Source organism: Ranitomeya imitator, chromosome 5 (assembly GCF_032444005.1).
Source record: "Ranitomeya imitator isolate aRanImi1 chromosome 5, aRanImi1.pri, whole genome shotgun sequence".
Classification (NCBI taxonomy): domain Eukaryota; kingdom Metazoa; phylum Chordata; class Amphibia; order Anura; family Dendrobatidae; genus Ranitomeya; species Ranitomeya imitator.
The window spans coordinates 447444525-447471141 of NC_091286.1; the positions used below are offsets into that span (position 1 = coordinate 447444525).

General features: G+C 41.6%; 1 protein-coding gene across 5 annotated transcripts in view; it reads right to left on the reverse strand.

Annotated features, from left to right (window-relative positions):
- Nucleotides 1-18938: 18938 nt before the first annotated feature.
- XXYLT1 (xyloside xylosyltransferase 1) overlaps nt 18939-26617 on the reverse strand; it is a 324698-nt gene continuing 317019 nt past the window's right edge. For 4 of the 5 annotated variants that reach the window (XM_069727184.1, XM_069727187.1, XM_069727188.1 and 1 more), the window contains exon 4: nt 18939-26169. In XM_069727184.1, the coding sequence (XP_069583285.1) occupies nt 25773-26169 (397 nt within the window). In that variant the 3' untranslated portion in view covers nt 18939-25772. The remainder of the gene's footprint in view (nt 26170-26617) is intronic. The other variant, XM_069727185.1, reaches the window with a different exon arrangement.

Below are 26617 nucleotides of genomic sequence, written 5' to 3' on the forward strand. Positions count from 1 at the left end.
TACATAAAGTGACATGTCAGATTTTAAAAAATTGGCCCCGTCACTAAGGGGTTAAGGAACTTATCTAGCTACATGGTGAGCACCTTGAACCTGCGGGTGCTTCAGAGTTTTATAATGATGAGCCATAAAAAAAACAAAAAAAAAAAAACACATTTTCCCACAAAATATTTACATTTAGCCTCAAATTTTTCATTTTCTCAAGGGTGACAGGAGAAAATGAACCATATGGGAAGGGGCACCATTTGACTTATGGAGCGCAAAATTTGCTGGAATAGATAGCGAATGTCTTGTTGCGTTTGCAGAGCCGCTGATGGGCCTAAATAGTGAGCATGTTGACACCACATTTGCCTCGCATAATTTTATACTATTGGTCGATGAAGAAAGAATAATTACATTATTACCACTAAAATGTTGTTTCAGCCCCAAGTTGTTAATTTTTGTAAGGGCTAATTGGAAAAAAAAAAAAAAAAGGACCTCAGTTTGTTGTGCAATTTCTCCTGATTGTGCCAATACCCTACATGTAACTGGGAAATACTTTTCATGCACAGTGGAAAGCTCAGAAGGCAAGAAGCCTCATATTATTGAACATATTTTGTTGTTTTGGTTTGCAGGTGCCATGTCACATTGGTAGAGCCCCTGAGGTGCCAGAAAAAGCAGAACCCCCTTATCCATAAGTGACCCCATTTTACATTCTACTACTACTACTCTCAATTAATCTAAGGGTGCAGGACCATATTGACACCATGGGTGTGTCACAGAATTTTATACCATTGGGCAGTGAAGAAAAAATAATTACATTTTTACGACAAAAAATTTGTTTAATCCAAGATTTTACATTTTCACATTATGAAATGGGTAAAATGGCACCAAAATTTGTCACACTTGACTCTTGGTGAACAAAATGTTGTAGAATAGTTTGCAGACTCCATATACAGAACCCCCAAGTGCCAGAAGAGAAGAATCCCCACTCGAATGACCCCATTCTGGAAATTGTGCCCCTCTGGGAATTTATCTACAGGTGTAGTGATGATTTGACTCCATGGGTATTTTCCAGAAACAAGCCGCAATAGATGTTGCTGAGTGAAAATTGCCGTTGTAGTCACTAATACATTGTAGTGCCCAGTACATTATGCCCAGTTTGGGCTTCTGGAGATACTCACCATGTAAATTAAACAGGCTCTCATCGCTACAGAAATGCGAACTGCAGTTTAGGCACACTGTGAGGCTCCGAAAGGAAGGTTGCATTAGGAATTTGGACAGCAGAATTAGATGGATTTCTTTGGGGGGGGGGGGGGCAAAGAGCCATTTTGCTTTTCCAGAATCTTCGTACAACTGTAATGTGGAAGCCCCCTATATTTCCACTGATTAATGACAGACCTGAGTGGGGACTTGCTATTTTGTGGATTGAGTTGAAGCTCTTATTGGAAATATCAAGGGTGTAACTAGAACAGGTGCGGGGGTTGCAAATGCACCCGGGCCCCGGAGCCTGGGGGGCCCTAAAAGTCCCTTTGACCCATAGAAAAAGACTTGCTATTAAAGATTTAAAATATTTGGGGGCCCCGTTGGTGCTTTCACATCGGGGCCCATGAGTTTCAAGTTACACCACTGGGGAACATTTTACATAACATTTCGGTTCACATTTATCCTGCGCTCTACGTTGAGCACTCACATTGGGGTTTCCATCTAAATCTCTGAATGAGGTGAATCAGATTAAACCCCTGAGGGATCCATTCACTATAATGAGGCAGCAGATTTATTCTGGACTCCGTCTGGCTTCTGCTCAGCACTGTCCTTTTTAGAAGTGCACAAAACTGTGTCAGACAGCGCTTTTGTGAACGCCTAAGACGACGGACACCACCGGATCACATATCAGATGGCATCCACAATACCTCCATCTGCCTCATAATAGGGAATCTTCTGTCCAGGTTTTCGTCTGAAACACGTATTTCAGAGATTTACATGGAAATGCAGGAAAAATTCGAGCCAAGCCTTACTGCTATCTTTGGGAGGCAGAATGAACAAAACAGCAGGTGAAGAATTGGTTTTATTTATTTTTTACACCGTATCTCGTGTTGTTAAAAGTGATTAGATTACTTTATTCTTCAGGTTGGTGCGATTACAGCGATAGATTTATATAGTTGCTATTTTTAATTTGCTGCTGCTGCACACTAAAAGACACTTTTTTTTAACAAAAAAAGTTTTTGCATCGCCATATTTTGAGAGCTATAATTTTCCAATATTTCTGCCAACAGAGTAATGTCAGGGCTTGTGTTTTTGCGGAATGAGTTGACTTTATTGGTAGCATTTTTGGGCACATAATTTTTGATCAGAAGCAGATTTTGATTTTGAAGCGGAATGAACAAAAGTGGCAAAAGTGATAACAAAATACCTTGAGGAAAAAACCTTCACTAACTATAGACAAAAAAACACCAGTACACAGGCAAAGGTAGCGCAGTGGTTAGCACTGCAGCCTTGGAGTCCTGGGTTCAAACCCCAACAAGGACAAAATCTGCAAAGAGTTTGTATGTTCTCTCCATGTTTGCGTGGGTTTCCTCCAGGTACTCCGGTTTCCTCCCACATTCCAAAGACATACTGATAGGGAATTTAGATTGTGAGCCCCATCGAGGACAGCGATGATAATGTGTGCACAGCGCTGCGGAATATGTTAGCGCTATATAAAAATAAAGATTATTTATAAAGGTGCTTACCTGACATGGCCTCTGACCAATTGCAGCGGACCCAAGTTAAGATGGCAACTGCACAGGTGCAATAATACTGATGAGGCAGCCAGCCTACAATCAGTGATTGGCCGCTTGGTACACCAGTGCAAAAAAAAAAAAATCTGTATGTGGCATGTTCACACAGCCATCTATGGCCCAACTGCACCCTGAAAAATATAAAGTGCACAAAAACATAATGTATGCAAGGTATTGGTTGATATTATGGCCACAATACTTAAGCTGGCAACCCACGTCAAGGGTACTTACATCTTGCCAGTCCTAATCTAACAAAAAACCATAAGAGGAAAAAACCTCCACTAACTATAGATAAAAAACACCAGTACACAGGCAACTCCTAGACCACCCCGACATGTTTCGCCAGTCAACCTGGCTTCATCAGGGCTTGAGGCTAGACTGAGCAAACCACAAGGCTAACCAGACCTTTTAACACTTTTGGTGTGATGTAATAAATATGGGACTCACACGAGACATCAAATAAGGAATCACCAAATATTGCACCAATCACAGACAACTAGAATAAATATACTAATGTTATCCATTACAAAAAAATCCCCAGAAAAAAAAATCACTCATGTCAATTTAGAAAATCTCCAATCAAATCCCCTTAAATTTAGTAAATCAGACTTATATAGTACATTGCCGGACAATGTGGTTACACTTCACCTACATCAGTTCTGGATGCTAATTTACCTTTCATTCATGCTATTTCCTCCAATCGACTACTCTTGCACAAATTGACCCCTAATATTGACGAGTGATTTTTTCTGGGGATTTTTTTGGTGTAGCATCCAAGATGGCCCGAGACCAGACAGGACCTTCAGGCATTTGTCAGAATTGTCAGATGGCCAGTCCGGCCCTGCTCTAAACCATTCCATTGTAGCTCTGGCAGTATGTTTAGGGTCATTGTCCTCCTGGAAGGTGAATCTATGCCCCAGTTTCAAGCCTTTTGCAGCCTCTAACAAGTTTTCCTCTAGGATTGCCCTGTATTTAGCTCCATCCATCTTCCCATCAACTCTGACCAGGTTCCCTGTACCTGCTGAAGAAAAGCATCCCTACAGCATGATGCTGCCACGTTTGATGGAGGCAATGGTGTTTTCAGGGTGATGTGCAATGTTCGTTTCCCACATCACATAGCATTTTGCCCAAAATGTTCTACTTTGGTCTTATTTGACCAGAACACCACCTTCCGCATGCTAGCTGTGTCCCATACATGGCTTTTTTGAAAACTTCAAATCGGACTACTTATGGCTTGCTTTCAAAAATGGCTTTTTCTTGCCACGGTTCTATTAAGTCCATATCAGTGGATTAAAAGACAAATGTCCTGTGGACAGATTCTTTCACTTGAACTGTGGATCTCTGCAACTCCTCCTGAGTAACCATGGGCCTTTTGGCTGCTTCTCAAATTAGTGCTCTTCTTGCTTGGGATGTCAGTTAAGGTGGACTGCGATGTCTTGGTAGGTTTGAAGTTGTTCCATACTCCTTCCACATTTGGATGATGGATTGAATAATGCTCCATGAGATGTTCAGAGCTTAGGCTATTTTTTTATTATCTAGCCCTACTTTACTCCACCATTTTATCCCTTACATGTCTTGTGTATTACTGTATTTTCACGATGCGGTTTGATCCTTAATGATCTCAAACAACCTCTGAGGCATACACAAAAAACTGTACTTATACTGAGAAAATACTACACAAAGGCAGATTCAATATACTAATTATGTGACTTCTGTAAGCACTTAGGATCTTTTTTAGAGGTATCAGACTACAGGGGCTGAATATAAATACACTAGTGATGAGCGAGTATACTCGTTGCTCGGGTGATCGAGTATTTGTTAGTGCTCGGAGATTTAGTTTTCGTCCCCTCAGCTGGATGATTTGCGGCTGCTGGACAGCTTGAATACATGTGGGGATTCCCTAGCAACCAGGCAACCCCCACATGTACTCAGGTTGGCTAGCAGCCGTAAATCATGCAGCCGAGTCAACAAAAACTAAATCGCCGAGCACTAACATACTGGAGACCACCCGACCAATAAGTATACTCGCTCATCACTAAAATACACGTGCCAATTTTCAAATTATTACTCCTTAAAATAATTAGTAAACCATGCATCATTTCCTTTACACTTCAAAAATACTTGCTAGTTTGTGTTGGTTTCTCACATAAAATCTCAATAAAATACATTTAAGTTTGTGGGTGAACCATGAAAAAATGTGGTAATGTTCATAGGATATGAATATTTTTTCAAGGCACTGTATGTAACTTGCTCAGGCATAAACTTATGACCACAACCCCAACAAATCTTAAAGGGTTTATTTAAATGGCCATATACTGTAATATTGATGATCTACTTTCAACAGGTTAGGTTTCAACACCAGGCTCCCCTATCAGCTGCTACTAACCCTGGCCTCAGCTAGATGTTGTAAAACCTGAACAAAACCGCTACATTCAACTTGTAGTGGCTGCTGCAGAATCAAATACTTTCTAATGGTTCAAGTCTAATTCTGTGTCTGTCTTTCTTAACGTACAACTATATTGTTCAGTGCAAACATTTTAGGACCTGCCATAAAGCCATTCAGACATGGATTTCTAAGTAATTATATCAGTCTCTTTAGGTCTAAGAGGTTGATTTATGGAGTATGTGCTTAACATTGGCTGCATCAATTTATTGATCACATTATATATCATATCAGGCACTGGTTGCATATTTATCACAGAATACACTTATGATTACCAACTATATATAACATTATTCCATATTAGCTGGTTGAATTATAAAATACATTGGTTCTGATAAACTATCATATATACTTACCCTGCAAATCTATTACAGTGGGCTGATTGTCCAGATTTAAAGGCCATTAAAGGGACTCTGTCACCTGAATTTGGAGGGAACACTCTTCAGCCATATGGGCGGGGTTTTCTGGAAAGGGTGAATCAAACACCCGAAAACCCCGCCCCTATGGCTGAAGATTGTTCCCTCCAAATTCAGGTGACAGAGTCCCTTTAATTCTATGGCCAAGCAACGGACATTGGCCAAAACCCTACTAAGATAGGAATAAATTCCTGTCACTATACATTGGGACGTAATTTGGACCACTTCTGTGGGATACTTACCTAGAATACCCAAAAGTGGTCCAAAATATATGTTCACCATTTGAACAGACAGTGCCACTGCGATTATGATTTTAATCACATTATTTAAAAATTTATCAGTAAAAGTAAAATTTTCTTCCACATTCTAGTCCTCTCTTCACCCTTCCATATGGTAACAAAGAGGTAGATTTACGCCCTTTACCTTTCTGTCTCATCAGAAACATTAATAAAGAGAGATACTGTTGGTGCTTCAGGGCGGCCTGTGGGGCAGGTCTTTCCTTCTCTGGCTTAGAGCAAGACGACTGCCTACAGTCTGCCCTGGATTATGGGGATCTCATTAACTGAAAACTTCCAACCCTAAAGTTAAATGTGGCTTACGCACACTGTGGAGCTCAGAAGGAAGGGGGAATTTGGATTTGGGAGTGCAGAATTTTGCTAAATTTCATTTGGGGGAAAGGAGCCATTTCACTTTTTCAGAGCCTTTGTACTACCAGTAACGTGGAGCCCCCTATATTTCTGTAAGATTAAGGACATGAGTGGAATGATTTGAAGCTTTTGTTAGAAACATTTTACATAACATTTTGGATCACATTTATCCTGTGCTCTACGCTGAGTACTTTGGGGTTTCCATCCAAGTCTCCAAGTGACTTTATTCAGATGAAACCCCTCACGGATCCATTCACTATAATGATAACAAAAGACTGACTAGCACTTCAAAACCAGAAAACTGGTGTGCACGGGTGTAATCTAAGAGCAACCATCTTCATACACATCAAACAAAGTTTCTCTTTGTAGTGCTAAAGCATGTAAATATGAAATTAAATATAAATAACATTACTGCTCTAGTTAAGAAAAAATTGAGATACCTGGCACATAATTTGGCGAATTCACGCATGACCAGCAGCCAACGACAAGGTGATCTCCGGTTGTGTGAACACCTTTCTAAGGCTAAAGCTACTTTTGTTTCTTTCCCCCCATAAAAATACAAATGTATAGATATAATAAATATTTTTTTAATTTTTGTAATTTTTTTAACTTTCTTTTTACTTTTTAAGGCTACGTTCACATTTGCGTTGTTGGGCGCAGCATCATCGACGCAACCCACAACGCATATACACAACGCAGCGTTTTGTGACGCATGCGTTGTCACAAAATAGTAAAGATCAGGAAATTTGGCGCAGGGAAAACGCTATAAGTAGCGTCGTCTGCACCCTGTCTTGTGCATCAAAATGATGCATGCTGTTATGATCAGGTGACCTTGGAGCAGCATGAAAACTTTCACTGGAGAGGTGGTAACTATACTGACCGCAAACCCTGATCTTAACACCGCAACTAGAAGTAGCCGTGGGGTGTGCCTAACAAATTCTAGACACCTCGACACAGCCGGAGGACTAAATTCCCCTATAGATGGAAATAGGAATTCTACCTTGCCTCAGAGCAGAACCCCAAAGGATAGGCAGCCCCCCACAAATAATGACTGTGAGTAGTAGAGGAAAAGACACACGCAGGCAGGAAACAGGATTTAGCAAAAGAGGCCACACTAGCTAAAATAGGAAAGGATAGGACAGGATACTAAGCGGTCAGTATTAAAATCCTTCAAAAATATCCACAGCAGAAAATACAAAAAATACTCTGCCATCTAACTAAAGATGTGGAGCGTATATCTGAGACTCTCGAGAATCCAACAAGACTGAGAAAACACTGACACAGTCTAAGCTGGACAAGAGAAAACAACTGAATAGCACAGAATATAAGCACACAGCAAGTGTGCCACAGAAAAAGAAACAGACACTTATCTTTGCTGAATTGGCAGCTAAGCAGGAGAAGCCAGACCAAGATCCAACACTTCCCAAGAAACATTGACAACTGGCAAGGACTAATGAGTCCTGCAAACCTAAATACCCCAGTCAGAATTGCAATTAGCAGATACACCTGTCCAAGACTGCCACCCAGGGACAACTGCATTACCACCTACAACCAACGGAGGCAGCCCAAAAGCAGAATTCACAACAGTACCCCCCCCCTTGAGGAGGGGTCACCGAACCCTCACCAGAGCCCCCAGGCCGATCAGGATGAGCCAGATGAAAGGTACGAACCAAATCAGCGGCATGGACATCAGAGGCAAAAACACAAGAATTATCCTCCTGGCCATAACCCTTCCATTTGACAAGGTACTGAAGCTTCCGCCTCGAAAAACGGGAATCCAAAATCTTCTCAACAACATATTCCAACTCCCCATCAACCAACACATGGGCCGGAGGATCAACAGAGGGAACAACTGGCTCCACATATTTCCGCAATAAAGATCTATGGAAGACATTATGGATAGCAAAAGAGGCCGGAAGCGCCAGTCGAAAAGACACCGGATTAATAATCTCAGAAATCCTATAAGGACCAATAAACCGAGGCTTAAACTTAGGAGAAGAAACCTTCATAGGAACATGACGGGAAGACAACCAGACCAGATCCCCAACCCGAAGCCGGGAACCAACACACCGACGACGGTTAGCAAAACGTTGAGCCTCCTCCTGAGACAACACCAAATTGTCCACAACATAAGCCCAAATCTGCTGCAACCTGTCAACCACAGAATCCACACCAGGACAGTCAGGAGGCTCAACCTGCCCAGAAGAAAAACGAGGATGAAAACCAAAATTACAAAAGAAAGGCGAAATCAAAGTAGCCGAACTAGCCCGATTATTAAGGGCAAACTCGGCCAATGGCAAGAAAGCCACCCAATCATCCTGATCAGCAGACACAAAGCATCTCAAATAGGTCTCCAAAGTCTGATTAGTTCGCTCGATCTGGCCATTTGTCTGAGGATGAAATGCAGAAGAAAAAGACAAATCAATGCCCAGCCTAGCACAAAAGGCCCGCCAAAACCTAGAAACAAACTGGGAACCTCGGTCGGAAACAATATTCTCCGGAATACCATGCAAACGGACCACATGCTGAAAAAACAACGGAACCAAATCTGAAGAGGAAGGCAATTTAGGCAAAGGCACCAAATGAAACATCTTAGAGAATCGGGAACAAACAACCCAGATAACCGACATCCTCTGGGAAACAGGAAGATCGGAAATAAAATTCATAGAAATATGCGTCCAGGGCCTCTCAGGGACCAGCAATGGCAAAAGCAACCCACTAGCACGGGAGCAACAAGGCTTGGCCCGCGCACAAGTCCCACAGGACTGCACAAAAGAACGCACATCACGCGACAAAGAAGGCCACCAAAAGGACCTACCAACCAAGTCTGTGGTACCAAAAATGCCAGGATGACCAGCCAACATGGAACAGTGAACCTCAGAAATCACTCTACTAGTCCATCTGTCAGGAACAAACAGTTTCCCCACAGGACAGCGGTCAGGTTTGTCAGCCTGAAATTCCTGAAGAACCTGTCGTAAATCAGGGGAAATGGCAGAAAGGACCACCCCTTCTTTCAGAATACCGACCGGTTTTAAGACCTCAGGAGAATCAGGCAAAAAACTCCTAGAGAGGGCATCAGCCTTAATATTCTTAGAACCCGGAAGGTACGAGACCACAAAATCAAAACGGGAAAAAAACAAGGACCATCGAGCCTGTCTAGGATTCAGCCGTTTGGCAGACTCGAGGTAAATAAAATTCTTATGAATACGGTGCTTAGCTCCCTCAAGCCAATGTTGCCACTCCTCAAATGCCCACTTCATAGCCAACAACTCCCGATTGCCGACATCATAATTGCGCTCAGCAGGCGAAAACTTACGGGAAAAGAAGGCACACGGTTTCATTAAGGAACCAACAGGATCCCTGAGATAAAACGGCCCCTGCCCCAATCTCAGAAGCGTCAACCTCAACCTGAAACGGAAGAGAAACATCCGGTTGGCGCAACACCGGAGCAGAAGTAAATCGACGTTTAAGCTCCTGAAAGGCAGGGACAGCCGCAGAGGACCAATTCGCCACATCAGCGCCTTTCTTCGTCAAATCGGTCAGGGGTTTAACCACGCTGGAAAAATTAGCAATAAAACGGCGATAAAAATTTGCAAAACCCAAAAATTTCTGAAGGCTCTTCACGGATGTGGGCTGAATCCAATCATGAATGGCCTGAACCTTAACCGGATCCATCTCTATAGACGAGGGAGAAAAAATAAAGCCCAAAAAAGAAACCTTCTGCACCCCAAAGAGACACTTAGACCCTTTCACGAACAAAGCATTGTCACGAAGGATCTGAAATACCATCCTGACCTGTTGCACATGAGACTCCCAATCATCGGAAAAAATCAAAATATCGTTTAAATATACAATCAAGAATTTATCAAGATAAGTCCGGAAGATATCATGCATGAAGGACTGAAAAACAGATGGAGCATCAGAGAGTCCGAATGGCATCACAAGGTATTCAAAATGGCCTTCGGGCGTGTTAAACGCAGTTTTCCATTCATCACCCTGCTTAATACGAACAAGATTATATGCCCCCGAAGGTCAATCTTCGTAAACCAACTAGCTCCCTTAATCCTAGCAAACAAATCGGAAAGCAAAGGTAAAGGGTATTGAAACTTGACCGTGATCTTATTCAAGAGGCGATAATCAATACAGGGTCTCAAGGAACCATCTTTTCTAGCAACAAAAAAGAACTCTGCTCCCAACGGTGAAGAAGATGGTCGAATATGCCCTTTCTCCAAAGACTACTTAATATAGCTCCGCATGGCGGTATGTTCAGGCACAGATAGGTTGAAAAGTCGACCCTTAGGAAACTTACAGCCTTGAATCAAGTCAATAGCACAATCGCAGTCCCTGTGCGGTGGAAGGAAACTGGACTTGGACTCATCGAATACATCCTGAAAATCAGACAAAAACTCTGGAATTTCAGAAGAGGAAGAAGAGGAGATTGACATCAAAGGAACATCATTATGAACCCATTGACAACCCCAACTAGTCACAGACATGGACTTCCAATCCAACACAGGATTATGTACCTCCAACCACAGAAAACCCAGCTCGATAGCATCATGCAAATTATGCAACACCAGAAATCGACAATCTTCCTGATGGGCTGGCGCCATGCGCATGGTCACCTGTGTCCAAAATTGGGGCTTATTTTTAGCCAAGGGTGTAGCATCAATGCCCCTTAAAGGAATAGGGTTCTGCAAAGGCTGCAAGGGAAAACCACAACGCCTGGCAAATTCAAAGTCCATTAAGTTCAAGGCGGCGCCTGAATCCACAAACGCCATGACAGAAAATGATGACAATGAGCAGATCAAGGACACAGATAACAGAAATTTAGGTTGTACAGTACTGATGGTAAATGAACTGGCGATCCTCTTTGTCCGCTTAGGGCAGACAGAAATGACATGAGAAGCGTCACCACAATAATAACACAACCCATTCTGACGTCTGAAACCTTGTCGTTCCGTTCTAGACAGAATCCTATCACACTGCATTGGCTCAGGAATTTGCTCTGAGGGCAACGCCACAGCGCGCACAGTTCTGCGCTCCTGCAAGCGCCGGTCAATCTGAATGGCCAGAGACATAGAATCACTCAGACCGGAAGGCGTGGGAAACCCCACCATAACATCTTTAACGGATTTAGAAAGACCCTTCCTGAAAATTGCCGCCAAAGCATCATTATTCCATTTAGTCAACACAGACCATTTTCTGAATTTCTGACAATACAATTCTGCCGCCTCTTGACCCTGAGACGGGGCCAACAAGGTCTTCTCAGCTTGATCCACAGAATTAGGTTAATCATATAATAATCCCAAAGCCTGAAAAAAGGAGTCTACATTAAGCAAAGCCGGATTCCCAGATTCCAGGGAAAATGCCCAATCCTGTGGATCGCCACGCAGCAGAGAGATGACGATTTTAACCCGCTGAATGGAATCACCGGAGGATCGAGGTCTCAAAACAAAAAACAGTTTACAGTTGTTTTTAAAACTCAAAAATTTGGACCTGTCACCAAAAAACAAATCAGGAGTAGGAATCTTCGGCTCTAAAACAGGAGTCTGAACAATATAATCCGAAATACCCTGTACTCTAGCAGCAAGCTGGTCTACACGAGAAGCTAATTCCTGAACACTCATGCTAGCACAAGGCTCCTCAGCCATCCAGAGATAAAGAGGGAGAAGGCAAAGCAGACTGAAGAAAAAAAATGGCTCAAGACCTTTCTTCCATTCTTCTGAGATGCATTTAACTCATTATGGGCCAGTTGTACTGTTATGATCATGTGACCTTGGAGCAGCATGAAAACTTTCACTGGAGAGGTGGTAACTATACTGACCGCAAACCCTGATCTTAACACCGCAACTAGAAGTAGCCGTGGGGTGTGCCTAACAAATCCTAGACACCTCGACACAGCCGGAGGACTAAATTCCCCTATAGATGGAAATAGGTATTCTACCTTGCCTCAGAGCAGAACCCCAAAGGATAGGCAGCCCCCCACAAATAATGTCTGTGAGTAGTAGAGGAAAAGACATGCAGGCAGGAAACAGGATTTAGCAAAAGAGGCCACACCAGCTAAAATAGGAAAGGATAGGACAGGATACTAAGCGGTCAGTATTAAAATCCTTCAAAAATATCCACAGCAGAAAATACAAAAAAAAACTCCACCGTCTAACTAAAGATGTGGAGCGTATATCTGCGACTCCAGAGAATCCAACAAGACTGAGAAAACACTGACACAGTCTAAGCTGGACAAGAGAAAACAACTGAATAGCACAGAATATAAGCACACAGCAAGTGTGCCACAGAAAAAGAAACAGACACTTATCTTTGCTGAATTGGCAGCTAAGCAGGAGAAGCCAGACCAAGATCCAACACTTCCCAAGAAACATTGACAACTGGCAAGGACTAATGAGTCCTGCAAACCTAAATACCCCAGTCAGAATTGCAATCAGCAGCTACACCTGTCCAAGACTGCCGCCCAGGGACAACTGCATTACCACCTACAACCACCGGAGGGAGCCCAAAAGCAGAATTCACAACAGCATGCATCGTAAAACACATTACAACACATACCGGCGCATGTTCATGCGCCCCCCATGTTAAAGATAGGGGCGCATGACGCATGCGTCAGTATCCGTCGACGACGCTGCGCCAAACAATGCAAATGTGAACGTAGCACAATTACACAGTCACTCTATGGACTTTCACTCTGAAAGCTGTTATAAAGCATTGTAATGCAGAAGCAATGCTTAATAACTGTCAGTGCTGCAGTGACAAGCCACTTAGACCACATGCTCTGCGCTAGGTCTAAGGGGGCTGCCGCATCATGGTGACCCGGATGTCGCCATGACTACCTCAGGTCATCATGGCAACAATCGGGCATCTGCCTTCTAAATACTGCAATCGATATTAATCCCAGCATCAAAGTGCTTAAGCTACTAGGAGCGGTGCGGGCACTGCTCCTGGCAGCAAGAGCTGGCGTCCGCTATAATGTTAGCTGAACAGCCGAAAGCAATAGCCTGTGCCAGCAAAATCACCATGACTTGTGCGGATAGTGTGCGCGCCAAAACAACGCATCCACATGTCCTGCATACCCAATGTTAAAGATAGGTACGCAGGACGCATGCGGAAGTAGGCGGAGCTTAATGGAGGAAGTACGCAGCCCACCGAAAAGCAAATGTGAAACGAGCCTTAGACAGATGTCTTTCCAGCCTTGGTTTGAAGACTTCGGAATGTCTTTCCCTTCCATGATGCACATGATATGTCCATGGTCTGGTAGGGATTAACCCCTCTGTGACCTTAGACGTACTATCCCGTCGAGGTGTCCTGGGCTTATCTGACCCTGGACGGGATAGTACGTCATAGCCGATCGGCCGCGCTCACGGGGGGAGCGCGGCCGATCGCGGCCGGGTGTCAGCTGCTTATCGCAGCTGACATCCGGCACTATGTGCCAGGAGCGGTCACGGACCGCCCCCGGCACATTAACCCCTGGCACACCGCGATCAAAGATGATCGCGATGTGCCGGCGGTGCAGGGAAGCACCGCGCAGGGAGGGGGCTCCCTGCGGGCTTCCCTGAGCCCCCCGCAGCAACGCGATGTGATCGCGTTGCTGCGAGGGTCTCCTCACCTCCCTCCCTGCTCGAGCCCCGGATCCAAGATGGCCGCGGATCCGGGTCCTGCAGGGAGGGAGGTGGCTTCACAGAGCCTGCTCAGAGCAGGCACTGTGAAGCAGCCTGCACTCCTATCAGATCAGTGATCTGACAGAGTGCTGTGCAAACTGTCAGATCACTGATCTGTGATGTCCCCCCCTGGGACAAAGTAAAAAAGTTAAAAAAAAATTTTCCAAATGTGTAAAAAAAATAAAAAAAAATATTCCAAAATAATGAAAAAAAAAAAAAAATATTATTCCCATAAATACATTTCTTCATCTAAATAAAAAAAAAAAAAACCAATAAAAGTACACATATTTAGTATCGCCGCGTCCGTAACGGCCCGACCTATAAAACTGGCTCACTAGTTAACCCCTTCAGTAAACACCGTAAGAAAAAAAAAAAAAAAACGAGGCAAAAAACAACGCTTTATTATCATACCGCCGAACAAAAAGTGGAATAACACGCGATCAAAAGGACAGATATAAATAACCATGGTACCGCTGAAAGCGTCATATTGTCCCGCAAAAAAAGAGCCGCCATACAGCATCATCAGCAAAAAAATAAAAAAGTTATAGTCCTGAGAATAAAGCGATGCAAAAATAATTATTTTTTCTGTAAAATAGTTTTTATCGTATAAAAGCACCAAACCATAAAAAAATGATATAAATGAGGTATCGCTGTAATCGTACTGACCCGAAGAATAAAACTGATTTATCAATTTTACCAAACGCGGAACGGTATAAACGCCTCCCCCAATAGAAATTCATGAATACCTGGCTTTTGGTCATTCTTCCTCACAAAAATCGGAATAAAAAGCGATAAAAAAATGTCACGTGCCCAAAAATGTTTTCAATAAAAACGTCAACTCGTCCCGCAAAAAACAAGACCTCACATGACTCTGTGGACCAAAATATGGAAAAATTATAGCTCTCAAAATGTGGTATTGCAAAAAATATTTTTTGCAATAAAAAGGGTCTTTCAGTGTGTGACGGCTGCCAATCATAAAAATCCGCTAAAAAACTCGCTATAAAAGTAAATCAAACCCCCCTTCATCACCCCCTTAGTTAGGGAAAAATAAAAAAAAATGTATTTATTTCCATTTTCCCATTAGGGCTAGGGTTAGGGCTAGGGTTAGGGTTAGGGCTAGGGTTAGGGCTAGGGTTAGGGCTAGGGCTAGGGTTAGGGCTAGGGTTAGGGCTAGGGTTAGGGCTAGGGTTAGGGTTAGGATTAGGGTTAGGGTTGGGGCTACAGTTAGGGTTGGGGCTAAAGTTAGGGTTAGGGTTTAGATTACATTTACAGTTGGGAATAGGGTTGGGATTAGGGTTAGGGGTGTGTCAGGGTTAGAGGTGTGGTTAGGGTTACCGTTGGAATTAGGGTTAGGGGTGTGTTTAGATTAGGGTTTCAGTTATAATTGGGGGGTTTCCACTGTTTCGGCACATCAGGGGCTCTCCAAACACGACATGGCGTCCGATCTCAATTCCAGCCAATTCTGCGTTGAAAAAGTAAAACAGTGCTCCTTCCCTTCCGAGCTCTCCTGTGTGCCCAAACAGGGGTTTACCCCAACATATGGGGTATCAGCGTACTCAGGACAAATTGGACAACAACTTTTGTGGACCAATTTCTCCTGTTACCCTTGGGAAAATACAAAACTGGGGGCTAAAAAATAATTTTTGTGGGAAAACAAAAAGATTTTTTATTTTCACGGCTCTGCGTTATAAACTGTAGTGAAACACTTGGGGGTTCAAAGTTCTCACAACACATCTAGATAAGTTCATTGAGGGGTCTAGTTTCCAATATGGGGTCACTTGTGGGGGGTTTCTACTGTTTAGGTACATTAGGGGCTCTGCAAACGCAATGTGACGCCTGCAGACCAATCCATCTAAGTCTGCATTCCAAATGATGCTCCTTCCCTTCCGAGCCCTCCCATGCGCCCAAACGGTGGTTCCCCCCCACATATCGGGTATCAGCGTACTCAGGACAAATTGGACAACAACATTTAGGGTCCAATTTCTCCTGCTAACCTTGGAAAAATACAAAACTGGGGGCTAAAATATAATTTTTGTGGAAAAAAAAATATTTTTTATTTGCATGGCTCTGCGTTATAAACTGTAGTGAAATACTTGGGGGTTCAAAGCTCTCACAACACATCAAGATGAGTTCCTTAGGGGGTCTACTTTCCAAAATGGTGTCACTTGTGGGGGGTTTCTACTGTTTAGGTACATTAGGGGCTCTGCAAACGCAATGTGACGCCTGCAGACCATTCCATCTAAGTCTGCATTCCAAATGGCGCTCCTTCCCTTCCGAACCCTCCCATGCGCCCAAACGGTGGTTCCCCCCCACATATGGGGTATCAGCGTACTCAGGACAAATTGGACAACAACTTTTGTGGTCCAATTTCTCCTGTTACCCTAGGGAAAATACAAAACTGGGGGCTAAAAAATAATTTTTGTGGGAAAAAAATTTTGTTTTATTTTTATGGCTCTGCATTATAAACTTCTGTGAAGCCCTTGGTGGGTCAAAGTGCTCACCACACATCCAGATAAGTTCCTTAGGGGGTCTACTTTCCAAAATGGTGTCACTTGTGGGGGGTTTCTACTGTTTAGGTACATTAGGGGCTCTGCAAACGCAATGTGACGCCTGCAGACCATTCCATCTAAGTCTGCATTCCAAATGGCGCTCCTTCCCTTCCGAACCCTCCCATGCGCCCAAACGGTGGTTCCCCCCCACATATGGGGTATCAGCGTACTCAGGACAAATTGGACAACAACTTTTGTGGTCCAATTTCTCCTGTTACCCTAGGGAAAATACAAAACTGGGGGCTAAAAAATAATTTTTGTGGGAAAAAAATTTTGTTTTATTTTTATGGCTCTGCATTATAAACTTCTGTGAAGCCCTTGGTGGGTCAAAGTGCTCACCACACATCCAGATAAGTTCCTTAGGGGGTTTACTTTCCAAAATGGTGTCACTTGTGGGGGTTTCAATGTTTAGGCACATCAGTGGCTCTCCAAACGCAACATGGCGTCCCATCTCAATTTCTGTCAATTTTGCATTGAAAAGTCAAACTGCGCTCCTTCCCTTCCGAGCTCTCCCATGCGCCCAAACAGTGGTTTACTGCCACATATGGGGTATCAGCGTACTCAGGACAAATTGGACAACAACTTTTGAGGTCCAATTTCTTCTCTTACCCTTGGAAAAATAAAAAATTGGGGGCAAAAATATAATTTTTGTGAAAAAATATGATTTTTTATTTTTACGGTTCTGCATTATAAACTTCTGTGAAGCACTTGGTGGGTCAAAGTGCTCACCACACCTCTAGATAAGTTCCTTAGGGGGTCTACTTTCCAAAATGGTGTCACTTGTGGGGGGTTTCAATGTTTAGGCACATCAGTGGCTCTCCAAACGCAACATGGCGTCCCATCTCAATTTCTGTAAATTTTGCATTGAAAAGTCAAACTGCGCTCCTTCCCTTCCGAGCTCTCCCATGCGCCCAAACAGTGGTTTACTGCCACATATGGGGTATCAGCGTACTCAGGACAAATTGGACAACAACTTTTGAGGTCCAATTTCTTCTCTTACCCTTGGAAAAATAAAAAATTGGGGGCAAAAATATAATTTTTGTGAAAAAATATGATTTTTTATTTTTACGGTTCTGCATTATAAACTTCTGTGAAGCACTTGGTGGGTCAAAGTGCTCACCACACATCCAGATAAGTTCCTTAGGGGGTCTACTTTCCAAAATGGTGTCACTTGTGGGGGGTTTCAATGTTTAGGCACATCAGTGGCTCTCCAAACGCAACATGGCGTCCCATCTCAATTCCTGTCAATTTTGCATTGAAAAGTCAAATAGCGCTCCTTCCCTTCCGAGCTCTCCCATGCGCCCAAACAGTGGTTTACTGCCACATATGGGGTATCAGCGTACTCAGGACAAATTGGACAACAACTTTTTGGGTCCAATTTCTCCTGTTACCCTTGGTAAAATAAAACAAATTGGAGCTGAAGTAAATTTTTTGTGTAAAAAAGTTAAATGTTCATTTTTATTTAAACATTCCAAAAATTCCTATTAAACACCTGAAGGGTTAATAAACTTCTTGAATGTGGTTTTGAGCACCTTGAGGGGTGCAGTTTTTAGAATGGTGTCACACTTGGGCATTTTCTATCATATAGACCCCTCAAAATGACTTCAAATGAGACGTGGTCCCTAAAAAAAAATGGTGTTGTAAAAATGAGAAATTGCTGGTCAACTTTTAACCCTTATAACTCCCTAACAAAAAAAAAAATTGGTTCCAAAATTATGCTGATGTAAAGGAGACATGTGGGAAATGTTACTTATTAAGTATTTTGTGTGACATATCTCTGTGATTTAATTGCATAAAAATTCAAAGTTTGAAAATTGCGAAATTTTCAAAATTTTCGCCAAATTTCCGTTTTTTTCACAAATAAACGCAGGTACTATCAAAGAAATTTTACCACTATCATGAAGTACAATATGTCACGAGAAAACAATGTCAGAATCACCAGGATCCGTTGAAGCGTTTCGGAGTTATAACCTCATAAAGGGACAGTGGTCAGAATTGTAAAAATTGGCCTGGTCATTAACGTGCAAACCACCCTTGGGGGTAAAGGGGTTAATAATGTATGCAGTAGGTTTAGTAAAATCTGGTTAAGAACTGCTTTGTCTTACATAAACTACTGCTTAGATTTAGGAAAATTCAGGAAAAAGCCCTAAAACAGTTTTAAAAATAGGTACAAGCAGCAAGTATTTAAGTGTTCCATAATATTAGAGCAAATCAAAGCCTCCATAACAGAACTGCCATTATTACTGGAGAAAATAGCATAATATGTTGCACTTTTTTGTCCTGTAAAAGGGTGGACATTGTGATGAAAGCCCAGTAGACCTCATTACAGTCATAGGTTCTGTGAGGCACAATTCATTGCTGTACTACCATCACTTCCTTTAATGGAACAGAACTGCAGAATAAACCAATATACGTGTGAACAGAGCTTTATGTAGGATATATCACAACAGATGCAAATAAAAAGAAACAAATTCTTTTAATTTTAGTTTTGTTTTTTTTTTTACAAATATTTCCGCAGCTCATTTAAGATTTCACACAAATTTCAGCACACCTGAACAGAATACACATGAGTTAAAGATACATTTAAACACATTTCTGATTTTTCTAACAAAACTAGGACAGATGTTTATTTCAAGATATTTTATAAACATTTGCTATACTTGATTGTGAAATGATTTGAAAAATGTTTCTTTATCACCATTTTATCTCAGTCAGGGCCTTACTAACCCAACATATACCAAAAGTGCCCTAGGCTGTTTAATACATGGGCATCTAGAAAAAAATCATGCGGTATGTGTATATTTTACCATGGGAGTCATAGGCAAACATTGGCGGCCATCGGAGAAATACAGTACGCCTATATGAGGCACAAAAGCAGTTTTCGCATTTTTATATTTGTGAAAACCGATAATATTTTAAACCTCATGCACATGTAGATTTTCCCCTATGAATATTAAAGGGAATCTGTCACCCTCTGGGACATATATGACCTATTATTATGGGCATACAGGTAATAGAATAAACTAGCCCAACCTGTATGCCTCATATTAATGGTCTTGTTGAGAAATATTATATTCTTTACTTATGCTAATGATTTCTTCTAGGCTCTGGGCATACAGTGCCTGGAAGAAATACCCGACTTCTGTCTTCATTACAATACTACCCCCCTCCCATGCACGACAATTGTGGCCCCTAAGACCACTAATTTGAGGCATACAGGTAGGACTAGTTTAACATTTTTATTACCTGTATGCCCATATTAATAGGTCATCTACGTCCCAGGGGTGACAGATTCCCTTGAGGGTATGTGCACACGTCAGGATTTCTTGCAGAAATTTTCCTGACAAAAACCGGACATTTCTGCCAGAAATCCGCATGCATTTTTACCGCGATTTTGACGCTTTTTTTTAACCGCGTTTTTGGTGCGTTTTTTCCCAAATGCATAGAATTGCGGGAAAAACGCAGAAAATCAGCAAAAATAATAAACATGCTCATTTTTTTACCGCGATGCGTTTTTTTCGCGGAAAAAAAACGCATCCATGTGCACAAAACATGCAGAATGCATTCTAAATGATAGAATGCATAATGTATGCGTTTTTAATGAGTTTTTATAGCGTTTTTAGCGCGAAAAAAACGCGAAAAAACCTGAACGTGTGCACATGGCCTTAATGCCACTTCTCATTGATAACAAATTTAATTGTATCCATCACCATAAAGTCTTTCATCACTGAAGCAGCGGAATATACAAAATTAATTTAGAAAGGGGCCTAACAATGAGCCACGACAGTACCAATCTCATTACTCCTTGCCAGAGGAAGGGTCTCATTGGATGCTGTCAAATCAACATTCAGATGCTGTAATTTTACCAAACAGACCATGACCAAGGCCCGAGGATAGAACCAAAATATTGGTCTATTTAAATGTACATCATAACCGGAGTGCCTTGGTTCTCACTTCCTTTCAATATTGGTCCCTTTAAACCTAGGTTATGCTGACTGGCATAATACCCAAGAATACAGAAGATCGACTGCACTTTCAAGTCTCTTAGTGGAACAAAAAAAGACCTTAGAAACATTAAAAAACCCAAGGAATAAAATCTGTGAAAGAAACCATTTACTGCTATAGTATAAATATAAAAAAAAACTTGCATCTGCAACGATGAAAGCTGTAAAGTTTTGTCATTTACCCATATGAAGAACATGGTGGTGAAAAAGAAACCACACAAACTGCTATTATTCCTAAAAAGTTTAAAAAAGTGTATTTACACGTGGTGTATGGTGCCATACAGAGAAGTTAACCTCTAAGCTCCATGTGGCTTCTGTTGGCTTCCTGCAGAGTAGCCTTGGGTGTGGCTGCTGCTATATAAATTCCTATATGCCTGTTCCACACTGACAGTTATTAAGTTCAGCTTGACCTGGTCTACTTCCCTGCTCTCTGCAGTGCTATTTTGATTATTCTGCTTTCTGGCCTTGGCTTGTATTCTAAACACCTGCTTGCTTTCAGATTCTGTACCTGACAAACCTCCTGATAATGCTCATTCTTGCTACCAGCTTGCTCCATAAACTAGAAGGTTACACCAAGACCCCAGCCTAGGAGAACCTGTGTTAGTCCAGATCTTTGTACAGGGATTAAAGGATACAGGCCATGACAAACTATGTCCAGGTAGAAAAACTGGCTAGCACTAAACCTGTTTGTGGAAGCCCTATTGAGAGCTGCCTGGCTACTACGAACAGTGCTCTTGTAATGCAAGACTTCTCTCATCAACAGAAAATAAAAGTTTTGGGTCTTTGAATGCATTGACACACATTGTTTTTGAACAAAAGTATTAAAACATTAACAAATATAAATTTGTTTTCACTATAATTGGATTGACCTGTAGAATTAATGATGTCTGTAAAGTACTGTGAAACTTAATGGTGCTTTTTAAGCGAGTACAATAAATCAATAAAAAAAAAGTAATAAGATACATATATACACACACACACATACACACAAAATGCTAAAATTGCAGTTATTTTGTTCATACTTGCCACCCCAAAAAAACGGAATAAAGATCAAATAAAAGTGATCAAAATGTCATATATGCTCCAAAATTCCAAAATCGTATAAGACATCTTTTCCAGTTTAAAAGAATCTCTCACATAGCTCAATCAGTGAGAGTAAAATGGTTAGGGCACTTGTAATATAGCAACATAATATATTCACTGTGTATATACACACACACCACATATATACACAAAAACAATTGTGTTTTAGTGTGGAAAAGTGGCGAGTGGGAGGTCTGCACAATAAAAAAGCAAAACAAATTTGACATCAGTATAATCTTATAATCTCACAGAATAAAATCTACACATTTTTAATACTGCATGCTACACACTGGAAACAAAAAAACTGCAGAATCGCTATGCCCCTTCCCCACCAACAAATATATATATATTACTGTTTTTAATATATATATGCACCCCTTAAACAGTGTCATTTTACTGTAAAATATAACTCATCTTGCAAAGAAATGCTCTTCCGGCCACATCAGCATAACAATGTTAAGTGTGGATAAAAAAATGGAAATGTACCGACATCTAACCGAAAAAGTTACTTTCAATCAATCAGCAATACTGAGAAGAGCGATTCTGATTTGATCATCTCAAATGCTCCTTTTAGTTGAATAAAGGTACAGAATATGGTTTCTTATGGAATGAATTAAAGAGGTGTTCCACGAGTTATCTTGCTGGCTATACCTGGTCAGTGTACTAACAGTAAGATGATAGCTCCCGTCGGTCTCTGCGCGGTTCTGTTTTATCACCACCGGTTTCCCATGTGTCATTTGACCTGGCAAGTGCTGAAATATCTGCATCCAGCCCTCCATTGCCCTACATCTCAGAATAATGTAGTGGAAGAACAGGGTTGTGACTCTACCCCTTCTTGGTTATGTGCCGCCCTTCAGACTGCCAAGTGTCTCTGTACTTGTGTCTCCTCACTGTTTATTGAGGTATGGCCTCTTCTCATGCCTGCTCTGTAGGAATCCAGAGTTGTGATGTGAAGCCCCTAACCTGTGCCGCTATGCAGAGCAATCCCAGGTTCAGCCCCCTCTCAATTTGCCATGCCCAAGTATCATTCATTTACGTGACACAATGTACCTTTTATGATATTTTAGACAGATTCCAATAGAGCGCGGATTCGGAAAAGGGAATATCATGACTAAGATCTCAAGAAGTATAGTTTCCTTTTCTAGTATTTCTGAATGAATATTATCCTTCAGTGTTCCACACCAACAGCAAAAATTAACCGATGGCCATATAGGAAAGATGGGGTCTCCCCAGGCAGAGTAGCTACATTGGGGGGAGTCAGTAGCTGAACGGAGCTTCCTCTGGTGATTACACATAGGGTTAGGGGTTAGAAAAACTGCACGTGTTCTCAGATTGTACTACGCCTATATTTACTAATAATTGGGCAAGATTTACAGTGGGTACGGAAAGTATTCAGAGACCTTTTAATTTTTCACTGTTTCATTGCAGCCATTTGGTAAATTCAAAAAAGTTAATTTTTTTTCTCATTAATGTACAAATCTGCACCCCATCTTGACTGAAAAAATAACAAATGTAGAAAGTTTTGCAAATTTATTAAAAAAGAAAAACTGAAATATCACATGGTCATACGTATTCAGATCTTTGCTCAGTATTGATTAGAAGCACCCTTTTGAGCTAGTACAGCCATGAGTCTTCTTGGGAATGATGCAACAAATTTTTCACACCTGGATTTGGGGATCCTCTGCCATTCTTCCTTGCAGATCCTCTCCAGTTCCATCAGGTTGGATGGTGAACGTTGGAGGACAGCCATTTTCAGGTCTCTCCAGAGATGCTCAATTGGGTTTAGGTCAGGTCTCTGGCTGGGCCAGTCAAGAATGGTCACAGAGTTGTTCTGAAACCATTCCTTTGTTATTGTAGCTGTGTGCTTAGGGTCATTGTCTTGTTGGAAGGTGAACCTTCGGCCAAGTCTGAGGTCCAGAGCACTCTGGAAGAGGTTTTCATCCATGATATCTCTGTACTTGGCTGCATTCATGTTTCCTTCAATGACAACCAGGCATCCTGTCCATGGAGCTGAATAACACCCCCATAGCATGTTGCTGCCACCAATTTCACTGTTGGGATTGTATTGGGCAGGTGATGAGCACTGCCTGGTTTTCTCCACACATACCGCTTAAAATCATCATCAAAAAGGTCCATCTTCGTCTCATCAGACCAGAGAATCTTATTTCTCAGTCTGGAAGTCTTCCATGCGTTTTTAGCAAACTCTATGGGGGCTTTCATATGTCTTGAACTGAGGAGAGGCTTCTGTCGGGTCAATCTGCCATAAAGGCCAGACTTGTGGAGGGCTCCAGTGATAGTTGACTTTGTGGCAAGTCACCAAGGCTCTTCTCCCACAATTGCTCAGTTTGGCTGGACAGCCAAGTCTAGGAAGACTTCTGGTGGTCCCAAACTTCTTCCATTTAGGAATTATCGATACCACTGTGCTCTTAGGAACCTTGAGTACTGCAGAAATTCTGTTATAACCTTGGCTAGATCTGTGCCTTGCCACAATTCTGTCTCTGAGCTCCTTGGCCAGTTCCTTTGACCTCATGTTTCTTATTTGGTCTGACAAGCTCTGTGAGCTGTGAGGTCTTCTATAGACAGGTGTGTGCCTTTCCAATAAAAGTCCTATTAGTTTAATTAAACACAGCTTGACTCCAATGAAGGAGTAGAACTATCTCAAGGTGGATCATAATGAAATGGACAGCATGTGACTTAAATATGAGTGTCTGAGCAAAGGGTCTGAATACTTATGACCATGTGATATTTCAGTTTTTCTATTAAAATTTGCAAAAATATCTACATTTCTGGGTTTTTTTCAGTCAAGATAAGGGGTGCAGTGTGTACATTAATGTGTAAAAAAAAATAACGTTTTTTGAATTTACCAAATGGCTGCAATGAAACAAAGTGAAAAATTTAAAGGGGTCTGAATACTTTCCGTACCCACTGTATATATGTTTTTTGAGGATGCAGAAATGTCACTTAATTTTTACAAGAAAGCACCAATATTTCTGGATTAGTTCTGGAATCCTAAAAACTTTTCAGAATGGAACTCTAGTTAGTTGTAATCTCAAAATAATATATTGTTCATTTACAGCAAATGATTTTTGGAAAATAGCCAAGTGCACATCAAAAGACGAACGGTGCTTGTACGGCACATCTGAGATTCGGCATCGTTTTTATGTTCTGTGTCTGACACCTCATTCATAAAAGTGAACATCTGGTATTCATTCAACCACTTTGTCACTGAGAGACTGGCACATTGATTCCATTTTTCAGGTCAAAACATTTCTCAACGATTCCAGGAATTCTGGTAAAATTGCACTAATATTTAGTTTGAGTAATCATTTTTTCATTCTTAAATAAGGAAAGCTTCCACACTATTAAGAAGAAATAAATCCAATTACCTTATATACTCAAGTATAAGCTGACTCGAGTATAAGTTGAGGCACCTAATTTTACCACAAAAAAAATGGGAAAACTTATTGACTCGAGTATAAGCCAGGTATGCATTGTCCTCTAACCCCCATCCTGTTATGCATTGCCTCCTCATCTCTATCCTCGTATGCATGGCCTCCTCATCCCTATTCTTGTATGCATGGCTCCTCATCCCTATCCTGGTATACATGGATTCCTCATCCCTCTCCTAGTATACATGGCTTCCATCAGAAAAACAAAACAAATAAACCATCCTACGTACCTACTTAAGGAAAATCAAAATTTTCACTGCCCTCCGCACCTATGGCAGTGGAGAGAAGCGAATATTCATTATTCTTAAGTAGTGGGCATACATGATTGCCCGGCCGCTCCTGGAAGTTGGTGGCTCCAGCTGACACTGTGCGCACTATTACAGAGAAATGAATATTCACAGCCAGTGCGGTGAGTATTCATTTCTCTTCAGCAGCAGCATGTTCCTGCGCTGTGACCCGCTGCCGCTCCCCCTCAGCCTTCTGGGACCCTCACTTGAGTATAAGCAGAGAGGGGCTTTCTGAGCAAAAATAAAATGTGCTGAAAAACTTGGCTTATACTCGAGTATATACGGTATTTATTCAGTGATACGCAAGCTATGAAATACAATGCCACGACTTCTTGGATTTGTTTTCTTAATGATAATCACTGGGTATTACTTTAAAAGATGAAAAATAAATCAGTCCCATTTTTATAAAATTATAGTAAACTTTTTCATTGCTTTTTCCATTTATTCTAATCTTTTAACAACTAAGACTTATTCTTCTGGAATCGGGGTATTGCAGTTGCCATGGATGATTTTAATGTGGCTTTCACATTTATAGTACAAGTCGAAGATATCAGAATAACCGTGATCCTTCCACCAAGTGCACAGCTGTCTATTCCAACTACAGTCTAAAACATAAAACAGTTCTGGATGCTCCATCCCAATCATGGAGAAGAAATCCTGATCTCCCAAGTGGCCTTTGAAATGGTATTTTTCTGCAAGTAGACGCACGGCATTGGGTTCCAACAGCTGATTGTAAAGTTTAGACTGTCGCATGGCTTCTAGGTTCAGCAGCATCACTCCACTATTAAATCCAGGCATCCCATCAGGTGGAGGGCTGCCAACTTTGGTGTTTGGGTTCTCACGACGGTATTGCCAAAAGGTATGTCTGTTGGCGACAAAAAAAGAAAAGAAAAAGAAAACATCTTGTTAAGGTGTTCAACAGGTATGACCTTTAGCTCCATAATATATGTTAAAATATTCCTTTAAAACAAAAAAAGGTACCAAAATCAATTCACCAAGAATAAATTATGCCAGTTTATCGTAGATTTAAGATTACAACAAATTAATAAAATTAACTAAAGTCCACTCCTAAAATGATACCTCATAGAGGAGATTCAGCAACATAGGGGACACACACAGAAGACGTTAGTAGGTGGGTAGGCTCTGAGTTCTACCTACTAAAGCGTTATTTCCATCCTCTGAAGTGGGACTGGACAATTTGGCATTGTAAAAACAACTTATTTGGCGTAAAAGAATGTATTATTTTCAGTTTCTCCTGTTCCAGTGATATTTCAGGTTTTGTGTTTCCTACTTGTTGCCAGAAGGACTGTCCA